A 22619-nucleotide genomic window follows, 5' to 3' on the forward strand; every position below is an offset into this window, starting at 1 on the left:
GCCTTAAAGTTCAAATTTATTACCTTTGTTTAATTTTTAGTATTTTCGTTTTGGTCTACTGCGCTTTAGTCTTTTTAGTCTAACAATCTTCCTAGAGCGCCCCGGCTAGAAATAGACTTATTTCTTCCTTTTCAACACCAGGCACTTCCGTCACCTTCTTCTTTATTGTTGTATATAAAACCGTCAGTTGTGAGTTAGCGCCTGTCCAGTCCACTTCTTCGTCTGTCCTTGTCTTAGCGCTATTTGTAATTTAGTATATGTACAACTAACCAGCCCCCCAGAATATTTTGATTCGACCAAGGTGGGTCCGCAGATAATTCGGTAATTACGTAGAGAGTTTTAGGGAAGCGTTTTTGCACATCCGATACGGTACGATGGGCCCCCCGCTACGAACTGCGCATGCGCTACCACCGAAGACTCGCACATGCGCAGTTCATACCGGGGGGCCCATCGTACCGTATCGGAAGTGCGAAAACAGTTGTCTCCAGCGAACGCCGTGTCTTTAGTATGATGTACGGGCACTGGGGAAGTGCGATTGCGGCTTAAGCTGTGTTACAACCGACGGAATCCGTAGGTATATAGCCTAGGTAACACGATTAAGAAAGACAGCTGGAACGCGTTTTCTTGACTGGTAGCTACAGAGGCGGCGAACTTTATTTTTATACCTGAGGTTCGAAGATAGAAGCAAGGATTTCCAACGGTTCGAACGATCTTCCGAATTGATCAGGTTAAAAAGAGTTTAAAAAAATGAGTGGATGTTCCAACTTTCGAACGTTTCAACGAACTTCGAGCTTCTGCACGAAAGCTGGAGGAACTTTGAACCAACATGACCCCGAAGACCCCAAGGGGCAGTAGTTACGCGAGTTGTGCCCATTGCAACGACGCTTCACTTAGCGGATCATATATATGGTGCCACGAACGACTCGCCTTGTGGTGGCGTCGTCGGCCTCTTGAAATGTTTTCCTCCGGCTTCGCGCGGGGTCTCTCGGCATCTCCCGGATAGGCTTAACGTGTGGAGAAAAGTATTCCTGGTCTGCAGGTTTCAAATCCGACCAAGGCGCTTCGCTGGGCTCGATCGTTCATAACCTTAAATGTTTCTGAATATAAGTCCCTTAATTACCTCGCGGAAACGGCTCGCTCGCTTTACCGGAGTCGGAGAAATGTGCGCACAGAGCGCGACGCCGACGCACGAATGCGCAGGTCGGCGCTCGCGCCATTTTAACTTCATATAAGGATAAGGGATTAGCCGACTGCATTTCAGAGTGATTAGCTTCTCTACTCATTTTAGTACTCAATGAAGAAGAAGAGTGGTGAGAAACTTCCGATGAGATTATAGCCTGATGCACGGCCGCTTGTTCTGACCTGGTGAGCTGCATTTTCGGGGACCAGGGGCATGGTTTATTCTGGTTGCGTGCTCCTCGACCTCGAGTTGTGTCGGGGGCTGTGGCTGTGTTCTTGCGCTCCAGCGTTTTCTGCGTTCCGCAGATCATCCCCCCGGAAATAAATGTCCACAGCAACTTCAAGCTTACATGAAGCGAAATTCCTTGTATAGGGTTCCTTTAAGTTCACGCGTCCTTTTATATATTTTTGTTATTGCCCGTTTTTCCGGGGGTACATTTGAGTGAGAGGCAAAGGCCACAGAACCTGACAAGGCTTTATACTCCCATTGCTGTTCATATCAGCATCTCATTTAGGCGGTGTTCAATCGGCTTGCTGCCAGTTGCAAACAGGGAAGAAGGACGTTCACCAAGTTCGCCGGACCTCCTCCAGGCGTTTCGCTGAAGCATTCAGCGCTTGTTTCATGAAAGACGATAAATAACGAGTTTTAGTAAATTCTCCCAATAACTTCAATAGCGATACCATGCCCGCGCGAGGCGCCCGCAGGGTTACGGGTATCGGTATCGGAATTGTCGGAACGATCTAATCCAACTCCTTGATAACGAGTATTACCTTACGTACTGAGAAGGGAGGAGGAAGGTGGCTGCGGCATAAATTACATGAATCTTGTTTCGTAAATACTTTTGTCGCACCTTTCGTTTTTTTTTTTTTTTTTTTAATGCTGAATTTGTAAAAGCACTTGATTCGGCACTGGGATTTTTGTCCATAAGATGTGAAGACTTCGAACTTCATGCGATGTTGGACGGCAGATAATTTTTAAATCTTCGAATTTGTCGAACTTGAACCTCAAAGAAATTCTAAATTTTCGCATTTTTCTGCCTTGAGCTTTCAAAAATTCAAAATCTTCGAACATGGATTTTCAAAGCCCTTTACACCATCTAACTTTGCGAATTCGAACAACGGTGGCGTTCGAAAGTTTTCAACTTTTCGAATTCGAACTTCAACGAGGTTAAAAAGTTTCTTATTCTTTTGGCCTCAACTCGGGAGACTTAAAGGCCCGTTCGCTTTCTTGCGACCGAGTAAGGCCGAGAAAAACCAGACAGGTTTCTAAGCCTCTTGCGATCTCTTAGGACAAGCTCCGCTGCAGCGCATCCGGTCCTAAGAAGTCGCAAAAGGCTTAAAAACCGGTCTGGTCTCTCTCGGTCTTACTCGGTCGCAAGAGTGTGAACGGCGCTTACGGCATCTCGTAATCGGTTGGTGATTTTAGAGACGCAGCGACCACAGTTCCTTTCGTTGGAACCTGAAGTGCAGAGTATACGGTCGGTGTGCGGATGTTTCTCATTATTTGTGTTAGTGGTAAGGGTAGTTACGCATATTTTGACGCGTGCTGCTTCCTCACTGAGCACTTTTTGATACGTGCTGTTTTGTCGCTTTGCTCTCTTTGATGGGTGCTATTTTGTCGCTTTGCTCTTTTTGGTGCGTGCTGTTTTGTCGCTGTGCTGTTTTTGATCAGGGTTGTTTTGTCGCCCTGCTCCTTTTGATGCGTGCTGTTATTACCGTGCTATTTTATCGCGTGCTGTTTTGTCGCTGTGCTCTTTTCATGCATGCGATGTTGTCGCGTGCTGTTTTGTCGATGTATTATTTTTGATGCGTGCTGTTTTTACGGTGCTTTTTTGTCGCAGTATTCTTTTTGATGCAGGCTGCTTTGACCGTGCTGTTTTTACCGTGTTCTTTTCTCGCGTCCCGTTTTTCGCTATGCTTCGTTTTGATCAGTGCAGTTTTGACAGTGCTCTTTTTTTTTATGCGTGCTGCTTTGACCGTGCTTTTTGTCGTGTGCAGTCTTGTCGCTGTGTTTTTGTTTTCATGAGTGCTCTTTTTTCGCATGATGTTGTGTCGCTGTGTTTTTTTTATGTGTGTTGTTTTGGCTGTGCTGTTTTGTCGCGTGCAGTTTTTCCGCGTGCTGTTTTATCGTGTACTAATCAATCGTGTTCCCGGTTAGAGTGCCTCATTGTTATTGCTCTTACGGCAGTATCCCTCTTTATAGTACCCATTTCCGGCAGTATGCATGAAACAAAAATGAAAAATTACAAAAAAGTAGTGCTCCCAATCAAAAATGCAAAATATCGAGAGCACTGTAAAAGAGAGCACTGTGCAAGACAATATTGCACGTTATAGATACATATAGTTAGATAATTCTTCTTCTTCTTCTATTTATTATTATTCAGCGCTTTGATTTTTTTGTCTGTTCGTGATTTGCCACGGAGTTTGCATTATTAACCAGTGAAGCTTGCGATGCATTCGCTTTATTATGGGTGTCCTCGGCGGCGAGGAATATTGCTCGAAGTTCGGCTTCCTTCATTGCGTGGGGCCTTGGTGGGGAAGACTTGCAACTCAACGGTAGGGGAAGGGCGCAGAACCAGGCAGGGCCATCAGCCCCGTTGTCCCTGCCCCATGTCCTTGGCCGGTGGACAGTTATCAACGGTGGCTGATTGATCCGAGGAACAGGCAGCGCTGCTAGCTGTGATTCGGGGGTGGTGTTCAAGCCCAGGGACATCAAGATATAGCGACCGGCCCTGATACTATCCAGACGCAGGAGCTGGAAAGCCTTGGACCTTTCCACCTAGTCCACGATAGTGTTCATCTGCGTGTGGAGTTGAAAGTTGCAGACGGCGGTTGGTTAAGGATCTAAACACTCGTTCCGATTTTATGGAGGGAGCCACAGCATATGCTTCCCTTACAAGTCCAGAAGTAAAACTGTACCCAAGATGCGCAGAATCGCCGAAAAATCGACAATGGCCACCGATTCCCAACAGGCTAGATACCTGGCCATTCAGAAATTCCTGGGAACGACCTTGCTCTTTCTGCAGCACAGGTGTAGCTATAAGAAATTTCAGATCCATGCAGGCTGCGAACAGTGGGACTCGTACAAGACGACGCGGTGGAGCAAGACTTGTTTGATTTAGAAAAAGCCTCCCACCTTCCCAAGCAAGAGAGATTTTCAGTTTTACAGTCACTCTTCCCAAAAAGTGAAAGCCGCTTACAACTCCCTGTAACGCCGAATTGGAGCGCAGCTCTTGAGGAGGAGGAGGGAAGGGCGCTGGGGGGGGGGGGGGGGGTTAGACTAACCAGGGGGGGGTTACGTGACCTTGGGGGGTCACCTGACCCCCAATGCCGATGATGTCATCACTGACGTCACTGATGACGTCATTAGTGACGTCACTGATGACTTCACCAGTGATGATGACGATGACGATGCGAATGTCGGTTACGTCATCAGTGACGTCGCTGACGACGTCATCAGTGATGATGACGATGACGATGCGAATGCCGGTGACGACATCAATGACGTCACTGATTTCGTCATCAGTGATGATGACGATGACGATGCGGATGTCGGTAACGTCACCGGCATCCATATCGTCATCGTCATCATCACCGATGACGTCACCGGCATCCACATCGTCATCGTCATCATCACTGATGACGTCACCGGCATCCACATCGTCATAATCACTGATGACGTCACCGGCATCCGCATCGTCATCGTCATCATCACTGATGACGTCATCACTGATGACGTCACCGGCATCCACATCGTCATCATCACTGATGACGTCACCGGCATCCACATCGTCATCGTCACTGATGACGTCATCATCACTGATGTCATCATCACTGATGACGTCACCGGCATCCACATCGTCATCGTCATCATCACTGATGACGTCACCAGCATCCACATCGTCATCGTCATCATCACTTATGACGTCACCGGCATCCGCATCGTCATCGTCATCACTGATGATGACGATGACGATGTGGATGCCGGTGACGTCATCAGTGTCGATGACGTCATCGGGGGGTCACGCGACATCGGCGGGGGTCACGTGACCTCGGGGGGTCACGTGACCTCGAGGAGGGGGTCACGTGACCTCAGGGGAGTCACGTGACCTAGAGGAGGGGGTCACGTGACCTCAGGGGAGTCACGTGACCTCGAGGAGGGGGTCACGTGACCTCAGGGGAGTCACGTGACTTCGGGGGGTCATGTGACCTCGGGGGGGGTCACGTGCCTCCCCACGAAGTCACGTGACCCCGGTGGGGGGCTCGCGCGGTGCATTATGGGATATTTCCCATGATGCACCGCGCGGTTACGCCGACGGCGACGGCGACGGCGACGGCGACGCCGCTCAAGCCGGAAACGGGCCCCTAAGAGCTGCGCTCTAAAATGTCCTCAATACAATATCCCCAGAGGTTATGAACGATGGGTGAGCGCACGGTTCTGTAGTGTGCAGAGAGCTGACCCTGGCTAGACAAGCCACGTGTTCAAAACAGCCAGACTACGGTATGTGTGTGTGTGTGTGTGTGTGTGTGTTTCTGTGTGTGTGTGTTTGTGTGTGTGTGTGTGTGTGTGTGTGTGTGTGTGTGTGATGCAAAGACATCTGTGTGTACCTGCGCGAACCACTCTCAATTTTCCTTCTTTTGTTGGCAATCTAACATCAGCATCTGTGCAAGAATTCCCACCGAGGAGGCCCATCAGAGCACCAAAAAACAATATTCTGGACTTTCTCCTCGACTTTGTTAAGTTGGCCAGTATCCAGAACTGTATGTAAATTAACCACATGTGTATAACTGCGCCAAGCTTGTGTGTAACGCACCATACTATTTATTACTGTGGTCATTGTATTTTTTTTTGTATCCCAGGTCTTTGACCTCCCTATGTTTTCTTATAAGTCCATTTTTCTCTTTCCTCTCATAAGATAAACTTTTTCCAGGCTGATGCAGACTGTTTTTATTTTATTTTTATTATCTAATAACCAGCCCTTTAGAAGAACCAGAGACAGCTATTTTGCTTAAAGCAAGTAGGCAGGCGAGCTGGTTAATTTTAATTTGAGATTTACCATCTTTATTTATTTATTTATTTATTTATTTATTTATTTATTTATTTATTTGAATATACTGTTAGCCCTTTCTTGAGGGCCCTTACAGGGAGGGTCCAAGTGACTAAAGAATGTGCAAGAGTGCAAAAAAAATTACAGTCTACAACAGACAGGTCTCGTAAAAATTAAAGTGCAAAGACAGCGCTAAATATCAGTTTTCTAAAAATAAACACAACAAACAACAAAGAGGCATAGCGAAACACATTGAAAGCAATCTATCGTGGCATATACCACATAAAAAGAAGCGGTTTGCGTTCTTATTTATTTCACAGTGCAGTAATGAAATACTCGGAGGAGGACACCGTTTTCATGCACACAATCTCATTCGGCAATTAATTCCAAGCCTCGATGGTCTTCAAAAAAAAAAAAAAAAAAAGATTGCTTAGTGGTGTTTATTCGACCTTTGTAGGTTTTGGCAGTTTTGCTGTGATTTAATCGATCTGATCGTTTTGCGGTCGAGGGCTGAGCGCATAATTTTGAATTAAAATAATTTAGCTTGTCTTTGATAATTAAAAAAAGCAGTTTCAATCGTGCAATTTTTGTCTTATGCGCATTAGTTCTAAATTGCGCGCGACACAAGCATATTAGTACATATTGCTAAATGAACCAGAAACTACTCCTGACGATTGCGGTGCTACAACACAGGGCTACTACTGTACCTATATATGCATACGTTCGAACACTTTGCTATGACGTTAAGGCACTGGAGCCGAATGCGTCTCACTGATTTGATACGAGAATTACGTCAGCATTCGACCAAGGCTCAGTCATGGTGATTTCCAATGGTCACATGCTCCCCCTCTTTCTACTGGTTCCTTATATATTACATATACGAGTCAAAATTAGATGGAGAAGCTACACCTTTGAAGATATTTGCAAAGTCTCATTAGGTACGGCTTAGTGTGTGTGTGTGGCCGGGGGGGGGGGGGGGGGGGCGGGCTCTACAACAGTTAGAGCGTGCAGCGAAGGACTAATCTTTGATCTGTAAATGCCATTCTAACTTTCCATAAAGCGTCCAAGACGTGCGAACTCAGTCCGGCGAGCACGCGTTTTGTCCTTTTGCAATCCAAAAAATGTCGTTGTGAAACATGCAACGGCTCTAATGACGTCACCCAGAGACGCCTTTCTAGATAAGTATACGCATACGTTCAGAATATAAAGAATTCACCCTAAACACTATAAGCGTTTAGCGAGTCAGGAAATTGATTAATTGTTTCTCTGTCAGTTTTAAACACTAGAGGTTGTATAATTATTGAAGTGTCTGTGTTTGTCTTCTGATTATTATTAATATTATTATTTGTTTCAAACTGTGCAGTTAAATAATTTAAACACCAGAATAAAAATTCAAACCACAGGTCTACGAGCAATTTTATCTCCCAATATTTGTAGATAAGGAAATGTGTGAGAAAATAACGAAAAAACAAACAAACAAACACCAAACAAGCACGAAGTAAAGGTCAAAAGTAGTTTATTGCTTTGTTAAGAATTCTAGCAATGTGAACTTTCTTTCGTGTCCCTCAGAGACGATTAACATGTTCGTGTAACAAACACACAAAAAGCATAGTGCGTGCTGTATCAACAGGCCGAGGCAAAGGTGACAGTGATGGCGGCACAATGAAACGGGCAACTTAGCCCCACCACGAAACATGACAAACCTGCTTTGTTTTCTTTCTCTCTGTTTCTCTCCCTAGCATTCCGCGAAGGAATCATTGTGAACAATATGGCAACGACATTCGAACAAAAATGAAATTCGATGACTAGGACTAACCGGATGATGAAGATGGCAACAAACGCGCAGTATTTACAATTTGAAGTGAGCTCATGTTTTCACATAAAAAAATGAAATAAAAAAGGACGTAAGCGATGAGACACATATACTTGCGCACATGACAAAACAGCGGGAACGTAGTACGCAGCTCGCACTTTCTGTACAAGTTGAACAGGTACGAGACTATGATGGCACTTGGAAACGCGACATCGACTGGGCAACAACGCGTGCCTGCAGCCGGAAGATATAAGGTCACTTTTTGTACGCACGTCCGTGTCGCCGCAACAAGCTTTCCTTGAGGGGCAGTGGTGTTCCCTCGCACAGCTCTGCCGTTTAGCCCTGCCTACCAGGAGGGACTGTGAACTTTAACCAAAGAAAGCGGGGGAAAAAAATCAGTCAGAGATTTTGTTTACGAGGCAGGTGTGGCATCCGCAGATAAGCTTGTGGTGCACTATCATTGAAAAGAAGAAAAGAAAACTTAAACGAAAGGCAGGCTAGCCAGCCAGACCTTTGAGTGCAAGGCCGGCGAACAGAGGAAGGTCTAACCAAGGAAGGGACATCCTCCGAGCGCAATTGAGTCGAAGAATGGGCACCAGACAGAGCGTAGCGAGGCACCAACTGCCCCAGCCCGTGCGAGCGAAAATTCAACGAGGACCGCATGTAAAATGGCAATGTTACACAACCCTGCTTGCGCGACTGACGCAAAAGGGGAAACAATCTTTGGTAATTAATTGCTGCTTTTATGAACTCCGAACTTAAATACGACGGGGAATTCTGGAAGATGTGATGTCACGTACAAACAGGAGTACAAATGAGGGTGAGAAGAAATGAATATGCTCAAATAAATAAGAAGTGCCTGGCATATTTGCGAACTCAACCGGTGAGGGCTCTTCGGTCCTTCTGCGAGCCACGACACTGGCTCCAGCCAGAGTGCGCGGCTCAAGAGTGCAAATGACAAACTTGTATATATGCGACTAGAGCATACATGAAAACACTGTATAAATACGCAATTCCCCCACTCACAATGTGTTCTAAATGTCCTTTGCCCGCTAGCAGGCAACATGCGGAACGGCCTGGGGTGTGCACGCGCCGTTGCTCCGACTGAGGGTGGCCGCTGGACAGCCGCCGTCCTCGTGCTTCAGCAGCAGCGACATGCGCGAGAAGGTCCTACTGCACGACTTGCAGCTGTACTTCTTGACGTCTGAGTGCGTCTGTAGGTGGGCGCGCAGGTTGGAGCGGTCGGCGAAGGCTCGGCTGCAATGCGGACAGGCGAACGGTTTCTCGCCCGTGTGCGTGCGAATGTGACCCTGAAGCAACCAGGGCCTCGAGAAGGCCTTACCGCACAGCTTACACTTGCAGGGCAGGGTGTGCGTGCGGATGTGCATCTTGAGCGCCCCGAGCGACGAGTAGTCCTTCTCGCAGTACTTGCACGAGAAGGACTTGGTGGTGGTGGCTGAGCAGTGGAGCTGCCGGTGTTTGGACAGGCCGCTGTACGTGGAGTAACTGCGACTGCAGCCCGTGCACGGGTAACGCGGTGCTCCCTCGGTGCGCCGCCGACGCTGAGCCTCGGGCGTGGGGGAGTCTGCGCTACTGGACTCCTTTTCGTCCGAGGAGGAAGAGGACACCCCCGACGACCAGGAGGGCACCACGGCGTCCCGCTGCGGGGGACTTTGCTTGGCCGAGAGCTCGTGGGGCGTCATGGGGTGGCTGCTGGACACCATCGGTGCGGGCACCATGGGCGGGTAGTAGTCTGCCGCCGGAGGCACGGGATAGAGCGAGAAGGGCGCGTACGCGTGCGCCAGGTACTGGGGCCAGTCCAGGGGGTTGCTCGCTCCGCGGTCTCCCTTGGGCGCGATCAGGGCGATCCCGGGTGGCGGCGTGATGGCGACCGGCCGGTGAATCGAATGGTACTCGGGTCGCGAGCCTGGCTTCTTCGTCTTCAGGCTCAGGTCGAAGGGTCGCGTGACATCTGGAAGAGACCAACAGACTCTGTAGCCAACTAGCAAGTCCAACTAAGCGAACGTGGCAGGGTTCTCAACAGCTAACCAGTGGCCGCGCATGCTCTGTAAAAGGTTTCCCCGGCGCGCGGCGCGACAGCGGAAGCGCTCGAGTCAGAGAGGAAACAGACTCGCGGAGATCCGGAAACGGCCGCCGTGTCGGGAGTCTCCGGCGTCGCCAAGGCCAGATGGCGAGGCCGGCTGAAACCCGACACGGAGGAGACGGTCCTGTCGCAGCATCTGGGACTCTTGCTCGACCCCCCGAATCTGTGCCGACTGCCGCCAAGCTTTGCGTGTCTACTGCGCTATCTTCGTTTTGACACCTGGAAGATTGCGCTGCTTGCGGTCGGACAGTGTGTACTCAAGCGTGGTTGACAGGCGGCGTATCGCGTGCTCGCCACAATGACGACGCCTGCAAACTCTCCAAGCAGCGCTCTATCCGCCGCCACCCGCTCCTCTCGATAAACCGCCTCGCGAACCAGGTGCACGCCTGTTGACAAAGAGGCTTTATCGAACTGCTCCGTTACGCGTTGTTTCTCCCCGCGCAGCCGCCTTGTTACTCGTTTATCGGGCACCTGCTCAACGGTACACCAACACGGCCTGTGCTCGAGCCGCCGAGATTTATTGGGACAGGTAAGACAAAGTGGACGCGACCGAGATTCACCCTTATCAGAGCGAGCGCCGACCTCGCGATGAGCAGCGGTGAAGTTACAGAGCAGCGTCGTCTCCGACGTGTGTCAAACGCCGCTCGGCAGCATGCTCTGTGGCTTTCCCGCATTGCACTCCGTCACTCCGCGCGCCGACGTGCAATAGGGAACACTCGCGCCGCCAAAGCACTCCAATTCGATTCGTGCAGCTGAAGCGATTCAAAGTCTTGTATATAGAAGAAGCCGAAGGATCGGTGAAAGCGAAGAGAGACACAACAGAAACAGTTTTGTGAAGGCCGAGTGCTGGATGCCCCCGCGACTTGCGCGGCAGCGTCCAGCTCCCCGCTGGGCATCGGCGCAGCGTTCCGGATCCCGGATGGGAATCGAAACGCTGCCTCGAACAAACACGAAAGAAGAAACGTCAAGTCGGCTTACCGGGTACGCAGCCGTCCGAGAGAGCCGGCGACAGGGCAAGCGGCGTCCTGGCAGGCGGAGGCGGAGACGTGCTCAGATCCTCGGCTTCGACGGAGCCCTCGTCGAGCCAGGGCCGCTTCACGACGGTTACGGGTCGGGACACCGGGGCACCGACGCTGGAGTGCTTCTTGATGAGAAAGGAGCGCGGCATGATGCTAGGAGCGGGGAATGCGGGATGACACCGTAATCCGAGTTGGGCGCGTCGTCGTCTACGAGATCCTCATGAAGACGGCGAAGCCGGCTGCTGCAGCGCGCTCGTACACAACCTCACCTCGGAAGGCGCAAAGCGAGTCTGGCCGCAAGCGCCACTCGTCGCCCTCTTTGAAGGTGCTGCGGGGCAGGTGAAGGAAGCGGGCCCTCTCTCGCCGGCTCCCCTCACCCGTGCCGTTCGCTACGTCGGCGCTTACCAAACGCCGCGCACAAAAGAAAAGACGCCGCTTGAACTGGTAGGAGAAGGGGGGGATATAAATAAAAGCGCTTCCGTTACAACCCCCCTTCCCCCCCTCAGAGCCGCCAAAGCGACCAATGAGAGGCTAGAAGGGCCGACCAATGGCGTTTGACAGCTGGTGTCGGCTCGTCAGCGATTAGGGCACCTCGCGAGCTCATTGGCCGGCCCGCAGCGCACCGGATGCTGCCCGGCCGCCTGGCTGGACGCTTTTTGCGGGCCGAGTGCGCTCGTGGCCTCGCGCAAGATGGGACAGCAGCCGTCGCGTGCCGGGCCTCACGCATGGTGTCATCGAGGTCGTAGGCCGCGGAACCGACCGCTACTGCGACACTAAGCGCCAGCCAGGGAGGGTGCTCAAGATTGTTTCCTGCGCAGAGCGGAGGAAAACGCTCGTCGATGAGGTCGGCAGAAACAGTACTCGCCTCATAAGTTCCGTGCAGTGCTGCAGGCAGAGACAGGGATGCGAGCGCTTGGCTTTCGAAAATGCCTCGAGTGCGAATGCAGCAAGACATTTTGCGGAGTTACGCGCTCGCGCCCCTGACTTTTCTTGCGCCGCAAAACAAGTTGTGAAATAAAATATAGGATAAACGTATGTGTTTTATTTATTTTTTTTTTAAATCAGCGATTTGATGTGGGGGTAATTTAGGCTTCAATAGAGAGCGTCTTCGCACAGGTTCAAGTGCAGTCCACTTAACATTCAACTGTGATTTAGAGAAAAGGTCAGTTCTTACCTGGGCAACTAAAAAGTAAGCTGCATGAATAAAAAGAGTGGCGAGCGAAGATCGAGTCTGTTTTCGATGTCTTTCATAGCCCTTGACGCCCTATGAAGTCTGTACTCTATGAAAGCTCTCCTCAACTAACCGTCTCTTTCAAACAGTATTTTCTACTTGCTTCTTATTTAAATAAAAAAATTAGCACATTTTTAAACTTAGCTTACTGGTTTTTGTCCCCAGGAAAGTTGCCAGCGTTACCGGAAACCCTTTTTTTTTCTATTTTTTGTTTCACTTATAGAGTTATCTTTATGTATACGCTTGAGGTTCAGCTGGCTCTAGTGTGCTGTTATAAATTGAAGCAGACCACAACCAGTAGAAAATTTACTTCCGATAATTCATTTCTACGGGGGAAAAGCGGGTGCCTTTTTTCTCTGCGCTTGAATATAAGAGCAGATATTACGAATAATTATAACGTATAGTAAATAGCTTGAAACATTTTTCGATCGCGTAAATGAAAGTATTGGTCGGCTACTGTTTGAAATGCATTACATTAAACACAGTGGTAAAACAGCTTCATACGTGTATTTATGTGCACTGTCGGGCACTGTTAGCGCGAACACGGCGTCTGCACTTTTCTACGTGGGGGTTTACGTGCCAAACGAACGAAGGACATCTGGAAAACAAAGAGAGACGGCAAAAACTACGAACTAACACAGAATCACAAATTCCTTGTGCATGTAGACCAGGGGTCTACAAATCCCGTCCGCAGGTCAGTTCCGGCCGGCCCGCGGTTGGCCGCTGTCTTTCCAGTGACGTCCGGCCTGTTGCCCGCTGCTAGAAACGCAAAAAGTAAGCGCTCGTAAAAACAAATCGACGCCGCGACACGCATCAAAAGCGCAAACGAAGATAGAAAGAATGAGTAAAAATTAGTGTTGTACGAATATTCGAGTTTTCGAATAATCGGTTTGAATAATACACTATTCGATATTTGCTTCGAGATGAACTGATATTCGTATCTTTCGAAGTGTTGACCGCGGCGGGTTAGCCCGTTGAGCGCGCTTCTCACCGAGCACCGGTGCACTGCGAAAAAGCAACACCCGCGGGGCTCATTGCCGTGGGTGTTGCTTCTCTGCATTGCACCACTGCTCGCTAAGAAGCGCGCTCAACGGAGCTTGCCCGCCGCGATCAGCACTTCGAAAACTACAAATATTGCGGTCACATTCTGAAGAGGAAAGCCCTCTTTCAAAGCGGGATGGTGCACGCGCGCGCTTGGTGTGTGTAAAAAGAAACGGAAAGATTCTGTATCTTGATATCTACACTACAGCAAAATTTTCAAAATTACACTGCGGCTATTATGAAAGAACATATTCTGGGCAGAGATGTTCTGACAACATACGTTCACAACTCATTATTCTCTCTTTTATTTTCTACAAGTTTATATTTAATGAAGAAAGTTTACATATAGCGAGACGATTTATAAATCCCTTTAATTGTCGTTTCCATACAGACAATGGAGTTTCTGAGGTCACAGTTCATAAATATAAGTAAATTAATATTAATTTAGCTTAGATATGGATAAGTGCAAGCTTAGGAACAACCTTTACAAGTTCAAGTGGGTTTTCGTTTAGGCATGGTGCAGGAAAAGCTGGGAGAAACTATTCTATATTTTATTCAAAAGTCTTCGACCAAAACCACTATTCGCTTCGAATTCGCTTCGAACTCAAAATCAGATTTGCAATAATCCGATTATAATCTAATTTGCTATAAATAAGTATTGCTTTATTCTCTCTTGCCATGCATATGCGTGAAGATGCTTGATCTGCGTTCAAAGCATCCAGGCATGTATTCAGGATTTTGATCGGGAAGGGGGAGGGAGGGTGGGGGGCGCCCAGGACAAAAGGCTAAATGAGAGGGAGGGGGAGAGGAGATCCCAGCAAAATAGAAGATTTCGGTAAGGGGGGGGGGGGCGTGCACCCCCCCCCCCCTCCTCCCCCTGGCTACGTGCCTGAAAGCATCACCCGCGCGCTCGAAATCGTTTAAAATAGATAGAAGCCAGAGCACATGGTTCCCAATAAAAGCTGCCCAGCATAGGATATGATAAAAAGAGACACCTTTCATAGCCCACGCACTTTAATCTTTGCGTTTTTAATGTTTCTATAACCGTTTGATCTTAAAGATGCACGACGAGGTCATTTTTATGTAGTGACAGGACGAGCATAATAGCAAATGTATAAGCACCACCGAAATGCTGGCGAACCTTGAACACTCTCTACATTGCTTTCGATTGCTATTTTGCTTAGAATCGTAGCTCAATTTTAGACACCTGCTAAGGAAGAAAGGTTTGGGCTTTATATATAGCGAAGTTTAACATCGTTCACTGTTAAAGAAAAATACTGTAACTAAAGCAATTACACTTTTACAATGGTAATAAAGGTACATACTATTCGGTACACCCCGAAATAATAAAAAGTGAGCTGTGTTATTTTCCGACGGAGAGACAAAATGCAAGCGCGTTTTCCGATAGGAATATACAGGAGCACCGCAAAAGTAGACTGGTTGCTGTCTGCTTTCTACATAGGTCAATTACTTCCAAATGTAATTTAATTACAGTTACCTGGCTCCAAAAGTAGTTTAACTACAATTGCAATTACTACTACGTGAAAAGTAATTCATTAAAATTTCAAATTACTCTAAAACGTAATGCAATTGCTTTCCAATTACATATTTTGAGAGCGACCCGACTTGGGCCATATAACTTTAAACGAGTTGTTTGGAATGCAACGCAATTCTTCCTTGCCCAAATGATTAAGGAGGCTTTAGCATCGCTGTATAAACGCCACGTATTGTATTTTTATTTTGTTAATTTATGTTAAATTAATAATCGAACTTGACAGTTTGGGGTAAGGAAGTCCTACGTTCTTATATTTTCAATACAAAATAATTAATCTATTAATATACTCGAAGACACCCGATCGCTAAAGTAAAAGTGGGTTGACACACTTTGTTAGGCAGGCAAATAAAAACGCGAAAATTACTCATATCTGAATATTTTAATACTGTTAATATAAAACTACAATACAAACGCGCCAATACGACCACATTGACATGCACGTTTCATGTTATTGCCAATTATTTACATTGAGCTGAAATAATTTTGGCTCAGAAATATACAAGAACCGAATCGGTGCTCTCGAATCAATGGTGACAATATACACAAGTGCGAGGTCAGTTTTCAAAATGCTTATGCATGTAATATCCGAAGTAAACTTCCAACAGGAAATAAACTTGAAAATAATACAAAGAAACAAATATGCGACAGCACTGGAAAAGGGATGTAAAACCGGGCAAAAAAGAAAAAAAAAAAAAAAAAACTTCATAGACTAATAAATAAAGTCCCCAACCTCGGCTGAAAGCTGGAGCTCAATTTTGTTTCTTTCTATATTTTGATATGTCTACGCCACATTGTTTTCTGCTCGCATCGCAAAGATGCCACAGGGCACCGTTCAGGTAGGCTCCAAAGAGGATTGTCTCTCAGCCCACTGTGTAAGCAACAAAACAGCAAACAACGGTACGCTATTTTTGTTGTGCGTGTGTGTCAGTGCGTTTTTATGTGTGCGGGTGTCACCGAGCGGTAGGCCGCTTGTGCGAGCTCTGAGGCTTTCAGAGAGGTTCCGTCCGCTCCGCAAAGTCTCGCAAAAGAAATTGTAATTGTCCATGAAGTTTTGCAATTACTAACGTTAGAAGGTAATTAAATTACAATTACAATTTCTTCTGGTCGAAAGTGATGAATAACAATTACAAATTACAAAGAAAGTAATTAAATTACAATAAGTTAATTGCAGTAATTGAATTACTACCCAAGAATGGTCTGCTTCAATTTGCATTCCGGAAATCGCATAAACACTAGCGCCAGTTGAACCTCTAGCGTAAATTATAATAACCTTATGGTTTTACGATAAGTGCGAGCGAAGGAGAACCAATAAAAGCGAGCTGGATGCTTTCAGCGGGCCTGCTATACGATCGTGAGTTAAAAGCGTCGTTCAAGACAGCATGCGCCCACGCTTGTAGCATCCGCTTCGCTGTCGCATACGGCGAAACAAACCGTAGTTCAGAGGATAAGAAGCGCAGGACATCTCTTTCGAACGCTCAACACGCGCTGGTTGCCTTCGTTCGTGCATTTGCTGCGCGTTGACTCTGGAAACTCACGAGACGCCGAAGTGGTCTTGAAGGTATAGAAGCTCACGTCAGTAACTATAGTGAGAAATTAAGCTAAGACTACTCACCTCGTGGCAGCAAGGATAAGGATAAGTATATGGTTTATTAGAAAAAAATGAAAGCCGTTTACAGCTCCCTGTAACGCCGAATTAGAGCGCAGCTCTTGCGGAGGAAGAGGAGGGAAGGGTACTGAGGGGGGTCAAGTGACCTCGGGGGGGGGGGGGGGGGCAAGGGTCACGTAACTTCGGGGAGGGGGGGTCACGTGACCTCGGGGGTGGTCACATGACCTCGGGGGGCGGTCACGTGACCTGGGGGGGCTCACGTGACCCCCCCGAGGTTACGTGACCTCGGGGACGTCGCCGTGTTGCATGCAACCCGGCGAGGTACATGCAACGTGGGTTGCACGCAACTTTGATTAAATGCAACCTGATTTACATTTTATTTCGTAGGGTTGCATGCAACGTGGGTTGCATACAACTTGGGCTAAATGGAACATGGGTTACATGCAACGTGCGGTTACGCCGACGCCGGCGGGTTGCATGCAACGCGCGGTTACGCCGACGGCGACGCCGCTCAAGCCAGAAACGGGCGCCTAAGAGCTGCGCTCTAAAAATACAAATGCACAGCTACTGTCCAGCAGTACACTTGTGCAGGACCCGGCGACACATTCACGTTTTTTTTTTTTTAAGAAGCATATGATACAGCTTGTGATGTTACGCCAGACCTTCGATTTCGCTCCATTTCAGCTCAAGGCTGCTCGAGCCAGGCACGTAGCCAGGATTTTGTTTCGGGGGGGGGGGCCCGCCCATGAAAAAATGTTGTATGAGGGGGAGGGGGGAGAGGAGGCCCCAGCAAAATGAAGATTTCGGGGGGGGGGGGGGGGGGGGGGGGCCGGGCCTCATGGGCCACCCCCCTGGATACGTGCCTGGCTCGAGCATTGAAGTCTCCGAAGCAAATTTGAGGCATAAAGAGAAAAAGAGAGAGAGGTTGGTTTGTAAAGAAAAAGAGAAGTCGCTCTCCTAGCTTTGGTTCTGTAGTCATTTTGAGACAGAGTTGGCATATTCAGAAATGAACGCCAAGAAAGATAATAAAAAACATGTCCATTGACTTGAGCAGTCTCAGCTTGCTGTAATGTATATGACTGCACATCTGGTTCACGCCATACATTGGACTGTAAGTCGTCCACGCAAAACATTTTTAACCCGAAAGCCAGAGTGCCACGTACTTCTTCCTGAGCAATCATGCTGATGGGTACTACAGTCCGTTCCATCTTACGATGGGCCACGGTGAACGCATGCCATCCCGCCAATCCATGCGCTGTGAACGTATGCGTGATTACGCGCCCCGCGTCGCTGCGTCCCTCTAGAAGGTCACGTGACACGCGGCAATGGAATGACTTCGATTCCTCGTAGCACCCTCTGCGGACTGCCCGGAGGAGTTCTGGGCAGGTACGTCAGGAGCCGGGCGTGTCTCTCAATAAACTCTGCTCGCGCATCAGAGAACACAGAAAGAGTGTGCCCATATGAGAAAGCCGCTGCCCTTTCTGGGTCCGCTGTTCCTAATTCCCTGAGGGAGGATTCTGCGTTGTGACATGGAGACCACCGATACCCGAAAAGTTGAAGTTTCCTCGGGCTCCGCCGCTTGTCTCGTCTTGAGCTCACGAAAAGACACGTACACACCCACAAACTGCGTCAAGGTCCCACCGCCTCCCGGCTTCCCGGCGCCGCCGTTGTTGACTCGAATTTAGGACTGGCTGACCCTGTGTGTGTGTGGCTGGGGGGGGGGGGGGGATGAGGAGGGGGAGGAGAGAGCTTACTTCCCCCGGTGGGGCTGCAGACGGTTCGCAGCTTCTCAGCGCCTCGAAGGGACGAGGCCTTCCTGCTTCTTTGTTCAGGCCCCTCTAGGTGTGGAGCCGTGCTGGCTGAACCCCAGGCTAAGGTCTGCTACGGGGTGGTTGCCTCTCCGCAAGAAATTTCGAAGGCCATTCATGAAGCGACATGCGGTGAGTCCACGGTGAAAGACGGATATCGGCAAGCATCGACAGGCCCCTCGAAGGCCAAAGATAAAGTAATTTATGAATGAGTCTTAACATTGACAAGATGGCCGCTGTTTCCAGTCATCATGGCGCCTAAACTTCAAAATCCGGAAGACGTTCACTGACGTGCGATGTTTGCAGTACCATCGATGGCGCCATAACATTGAATGAATCAACAGTATTCACGAAACTTGATTTAAAGGACGGATGAAACTCGGACTTGACAACGAACCGGTAATTATCGTCACATTTGCAACACGCTATAAACTAACAACCAGAGCAGCTGCCCAAAAACCCGTTCACACACTTGCAACCGAGTAGGACCGGTTGAAACAAGACTGGCTTTTAAGTTAGTCTCAAAGCCATGGAGCGCGGGCTATAGCTCACGCTTGGAGCTTTGGCTGCAGTCTCGGTTTATGAGTGAACGGAGTGTAGTAAACAGGTTAGCGTTCTCTGCCAAGTCACATTCAGGACTAACCACCGAATTCCCAAACCTCACTCCAATTGAGGGGCCCCTCCACTTCCTTGAAGGCACGAGGGCCGGCGCTGGCCAATCGCGACGGCTGATCCGTCGTCGCGATTGATCAGCGGGGGCCCTCGCGCGTTCCTCCAGGAAGTGGAGGGGCCCCTCAATTGGAGTGAGGTTTGGGAATTCGGCGGTAAGTAACTCCACGAGCGAGCCATACTGCCGCGAACTGGCGCTGCTTGTTAGGAACTCATGATGACACGGCATTCCAACGGAGCTTCACTGACCACCACCAGACATAATTTTAAAATTCGTTAACTCGTTTTAAAGTTAGTTTTCTTGACTTCTCTGCCTGCTCCCGAGAAACACTAGGACACTGTTTTCTGGGCTGCCGACACAACATAGACCACAACTAAAAAAATAAATAACTGCAAACGTTTCGTTTCCGTACCCCTTTAATGGTGTCGTTCGTTTCTACGGTTTCTTCAAGTATATCTTACCAAGGAATCCTCGAACGAAGTCTCCGACGGGAGGATGGCTTACCGATATTGGAGAAATTAGAAAGATAAGTATAGTCGGTCACAGGTTTCCATGGAGGCTCCTGCCACCTCTTTCCACCTTAGCAGAACGAACGCCGGAGAGGAGGTGACCGCCTCTCCAGCGTTCGCTCTGCTAAAGTGGAAAGGGGTGGGAGGCGCAGTCACTTTGCTTTTGACCTGTTACCGACTATAGACCTTTTTCACAAGTGCGCCGCCATTTTGAATTGTCGCCACTTCCGGTATGGGCGAAAACATTGTTTTGCCGTCGCCACGCCAATAGGAGACATTTATGTATATAAGCGTAACCGTCACACATGCTCGTTTTGCCTCTCCTCTATTTTTTTTTTTTTTTTGTATTTACAGGTGAAACGTTTAATTATTTTTCGTCGCCCATACCGGATACACCTATTAGGTGGTTGGAGACGAGAGTACACGAAAAAGGTCTATATAGACTTCTTTCATGTCCTCTCGTCCCCAGCCACCTAATAGGCCATCCGGTATGGGCGACGAAAAAATAATAAAACGTTTCAACTTGTAAATAGTATAAAAAAAAAATAGAGGGGAGGTAAAACGAGAATATGTGACGGTGACGCTTATATCCTGGATGTCTTCTATTGGTGTGGTGAGGGCAAAACAATGTTTTCCCCCCATACTAGAAACGACGACAATTCAAGATGGTGGCGCCCTTGTGAAAAAGCTGTATATATGCACTTTTAAACATGACAGACAGATTGTCCAATCCATCAGATTATTGAAAAAGAAAGCGGACGAAAGAACTACTCTACATTTAAAGTACACTTTAATTAACATATTTTTACTGGTGTAAAAAATAAAAAACAGCTTGAATTTTCTTGTCATTAATAAAAAAAGTTTTCGTATATCTCTGTTTGCTTTTTGTTTTGCTCGCATAATGAAATTACACCTTTCTTACTTGATTTCTCGACCTAGGTACAAAACAAGGACACAACGAAAGCATAAAATTAGTTGCGAACAGAGTAAAAAAAAATATATATATATTGTGAATATTTTGCGCCGGAAGGGTTTGATTTAAATCATTCCGATAACACAGTTGTGATCTAAATCTGGATTTCTCTTGGTTTCATTCACCACCCTTCGATCTTGTTAATGTTATCCGTAGTTGATGACAGGTTAAGAATTCAAGGGAAGTTCGTCCCACCTAGCTGTTTCCACTTTGGCAGAGCGAACGCTAGAGAGGAGGCGACCTCTTCTCCAGCATTAGCTCTGTTAAAGTGGGAAGGGGGGGGACGAACTTCCACTTTACTCTTATACGCTTTCAGGGAAGAAATGTTATCTGTTCGTGGATTGCAAGCTTTGCCTCTCCGCGGTGGCTACTACCACCAAAAAGTGGTACGCATATTGATGAAGCATCGATCGGTGGTGTGTTATGGCTACATTCGATTACGCGCAAGCGTCATCTTTAAAAAAAATAATAATAATAAAAACAAAAACTTCTTATTTGCGCGCACTTTGGGTGTAACGTTGAGCTTTCTGCGTGAGTCTAGTCGCCGTCGGGCACGTTCGTGGGACCTGCGCGACATTCCACCGGGGCGCCACCGACAAGTCAGGTGCTTCCTCCAGTCAGCCGCTGGCGGAGCAGAGCTGCAGGTATGGTACGCAGCGCCCCCGAGGCTCCGCCACTGCCAGATGCCGGAGAGTCGTGACATCCATCGACCCTGGCACTCCTTGGTCAATAGATGGGCCTGCACAAAGACAGCGGCGCCGAGGGCGAGGGAGAACGAGAGCAGCGGCAACAGGTGAACCCCGTCGGGACGACGCGGCCGAACCACCGCTTCTTCCCGCGGCAGGTTGAACGGAAATGCCACTTTTGTGGAAACCCGGCCAGGGGAGGGAAATGCACTCGGCTTTGTGCGCCACTTCCTTCCGAGGCGAAGGAGCCGCGTGAGCGGGACCACAGCCTAGGCGGTGTTGGCGGGACGCAAGAAGGGGGGTCGGGGCTTCGTTTCCTGCAAACTGCTCGAGTTTTGTTATCCCCCGGCCTTCTCTTCCTCGGCGCACAACAAGGCGACCTCCGAGTCGGTGCAGATGGAGGGGGGGGCCGCAGAGGAAGAGGGGCCAAGAGGTCGGGGCACACCCTTTTCTGACCTGCCCTGGCCCTCTTTTGTGCGTCGTGAACTATGGAGAGGAGCGATTTCCGCACAGGTAGCCCCGAGCGCGCACACACGGTGCGCGGTGCGCCGCACGGTTCCCTTCCACTTGCCGCGGGAGGCTCGGGCCCAACTTCCTGGGCCCGTATGAGAACCCAGTTCCGTCGGTGCACACGCACACACATAAATGGCGCCCCTCCTCCTCCCCGCCATTCTTCCTCGGTTCCGCGGGAGCCTCGTACTCGTAGGTTCCTCTCCACTATGTGTGTAGCGTAGAACGCGAGCGTGAGCATTACGACTTCCACGTTGCTGCTTCCGATTCATTGGCGGCCCCGTCACTTCTCGCCGCCGTGTCCGTGCGATATCCGCCGCTTTGTGTCGATCTGCTGGGACCCCGAAATGGAATGGATGCTTTACTATAGGCTATAGCTTACGAGATAGCGAATGGAAGCGTGGAGAAGGCAGCGAAAGAGGGGAAGAGAGAGAGAGAGGGGGGTCCGAAAACTTCTTTTTAATAGACTTCCGAAGTCTCGGTGGTGAACGTTTAGCGGGAGATTCTGTTTCAACTCTGGACCAAGTGGGTGTTTAGACATGGGAGGACAATGATCATCCGAAGTGGGCCAGTGTCGTGATTGACGTGACTGATTTGAAGCATGCATTCGAGCTCTGTGTATCATATTCATAATACCGATCACGTTTAGAGAGAGTTTTAGAATATCATAAAGGGGACCCTTGCTCCAGCACTGCGTACAACGCACGCTAGCTGTTGACGTAACGTTACGGAGCGCATTGAACGCGCACTTTTAGTATAGCGGAAGGCAAACGCATACGTAACGATACGTAAAGACTTGCAGCGCCATCTAGATGTGCTCCTGCGAACTGCCTCAAACAATCCAAGGCGGGTATTCGGTCAAGCCAA

At 48.7% G+C, this 22619-nt stretch overlaps 1 protein-coding gene across 1 annotated transcript; it reads right to left on the minus strand.

The window, feature by feature from the left end:
* Positions 1-7726: 7726 nt before the first annotated feature.
* On the minus strand, positions 7727-11484 carry LOC8039378 (protein snail homolog Sna-like). The gene is made up of 2 exons (XM_029981629.3): positions 11123-11484; positions 7727-10012 (listed from the first exon to the last, which is right to left on the minus strand). Exons 1-2 carry the CDS (start codon positions 11310-11312, stop codon positions 9093-9095), a joined length of 1110 nt encoding a protein of 369 aa, XP_029837489.2. The 5' UTR covers positions 11313-11484; the 3' UTR covers positions 7727-9092.
* Between the last annotated feature and the right edge of the window lie 11135 nt (positions 11485-22619).

This window comes from Ixodes scapularis, unplaced genomic scaffold (genome assembly GCF_016920785.2).
Source record: "Ixodes scapularis isolate PalLabHiFi unplaced genomic scaffold, ASM1692078v2 PGA_scaffold9__187_contigs__length_104089568, whole genome shotgun sequence".
NCBI classification, from domain to species: Eukaryota; Metazoa; Arthropoda; class Arachnida; order Ixodida; family Ixodidae; genus Ixodes; species Ixodes scapularis.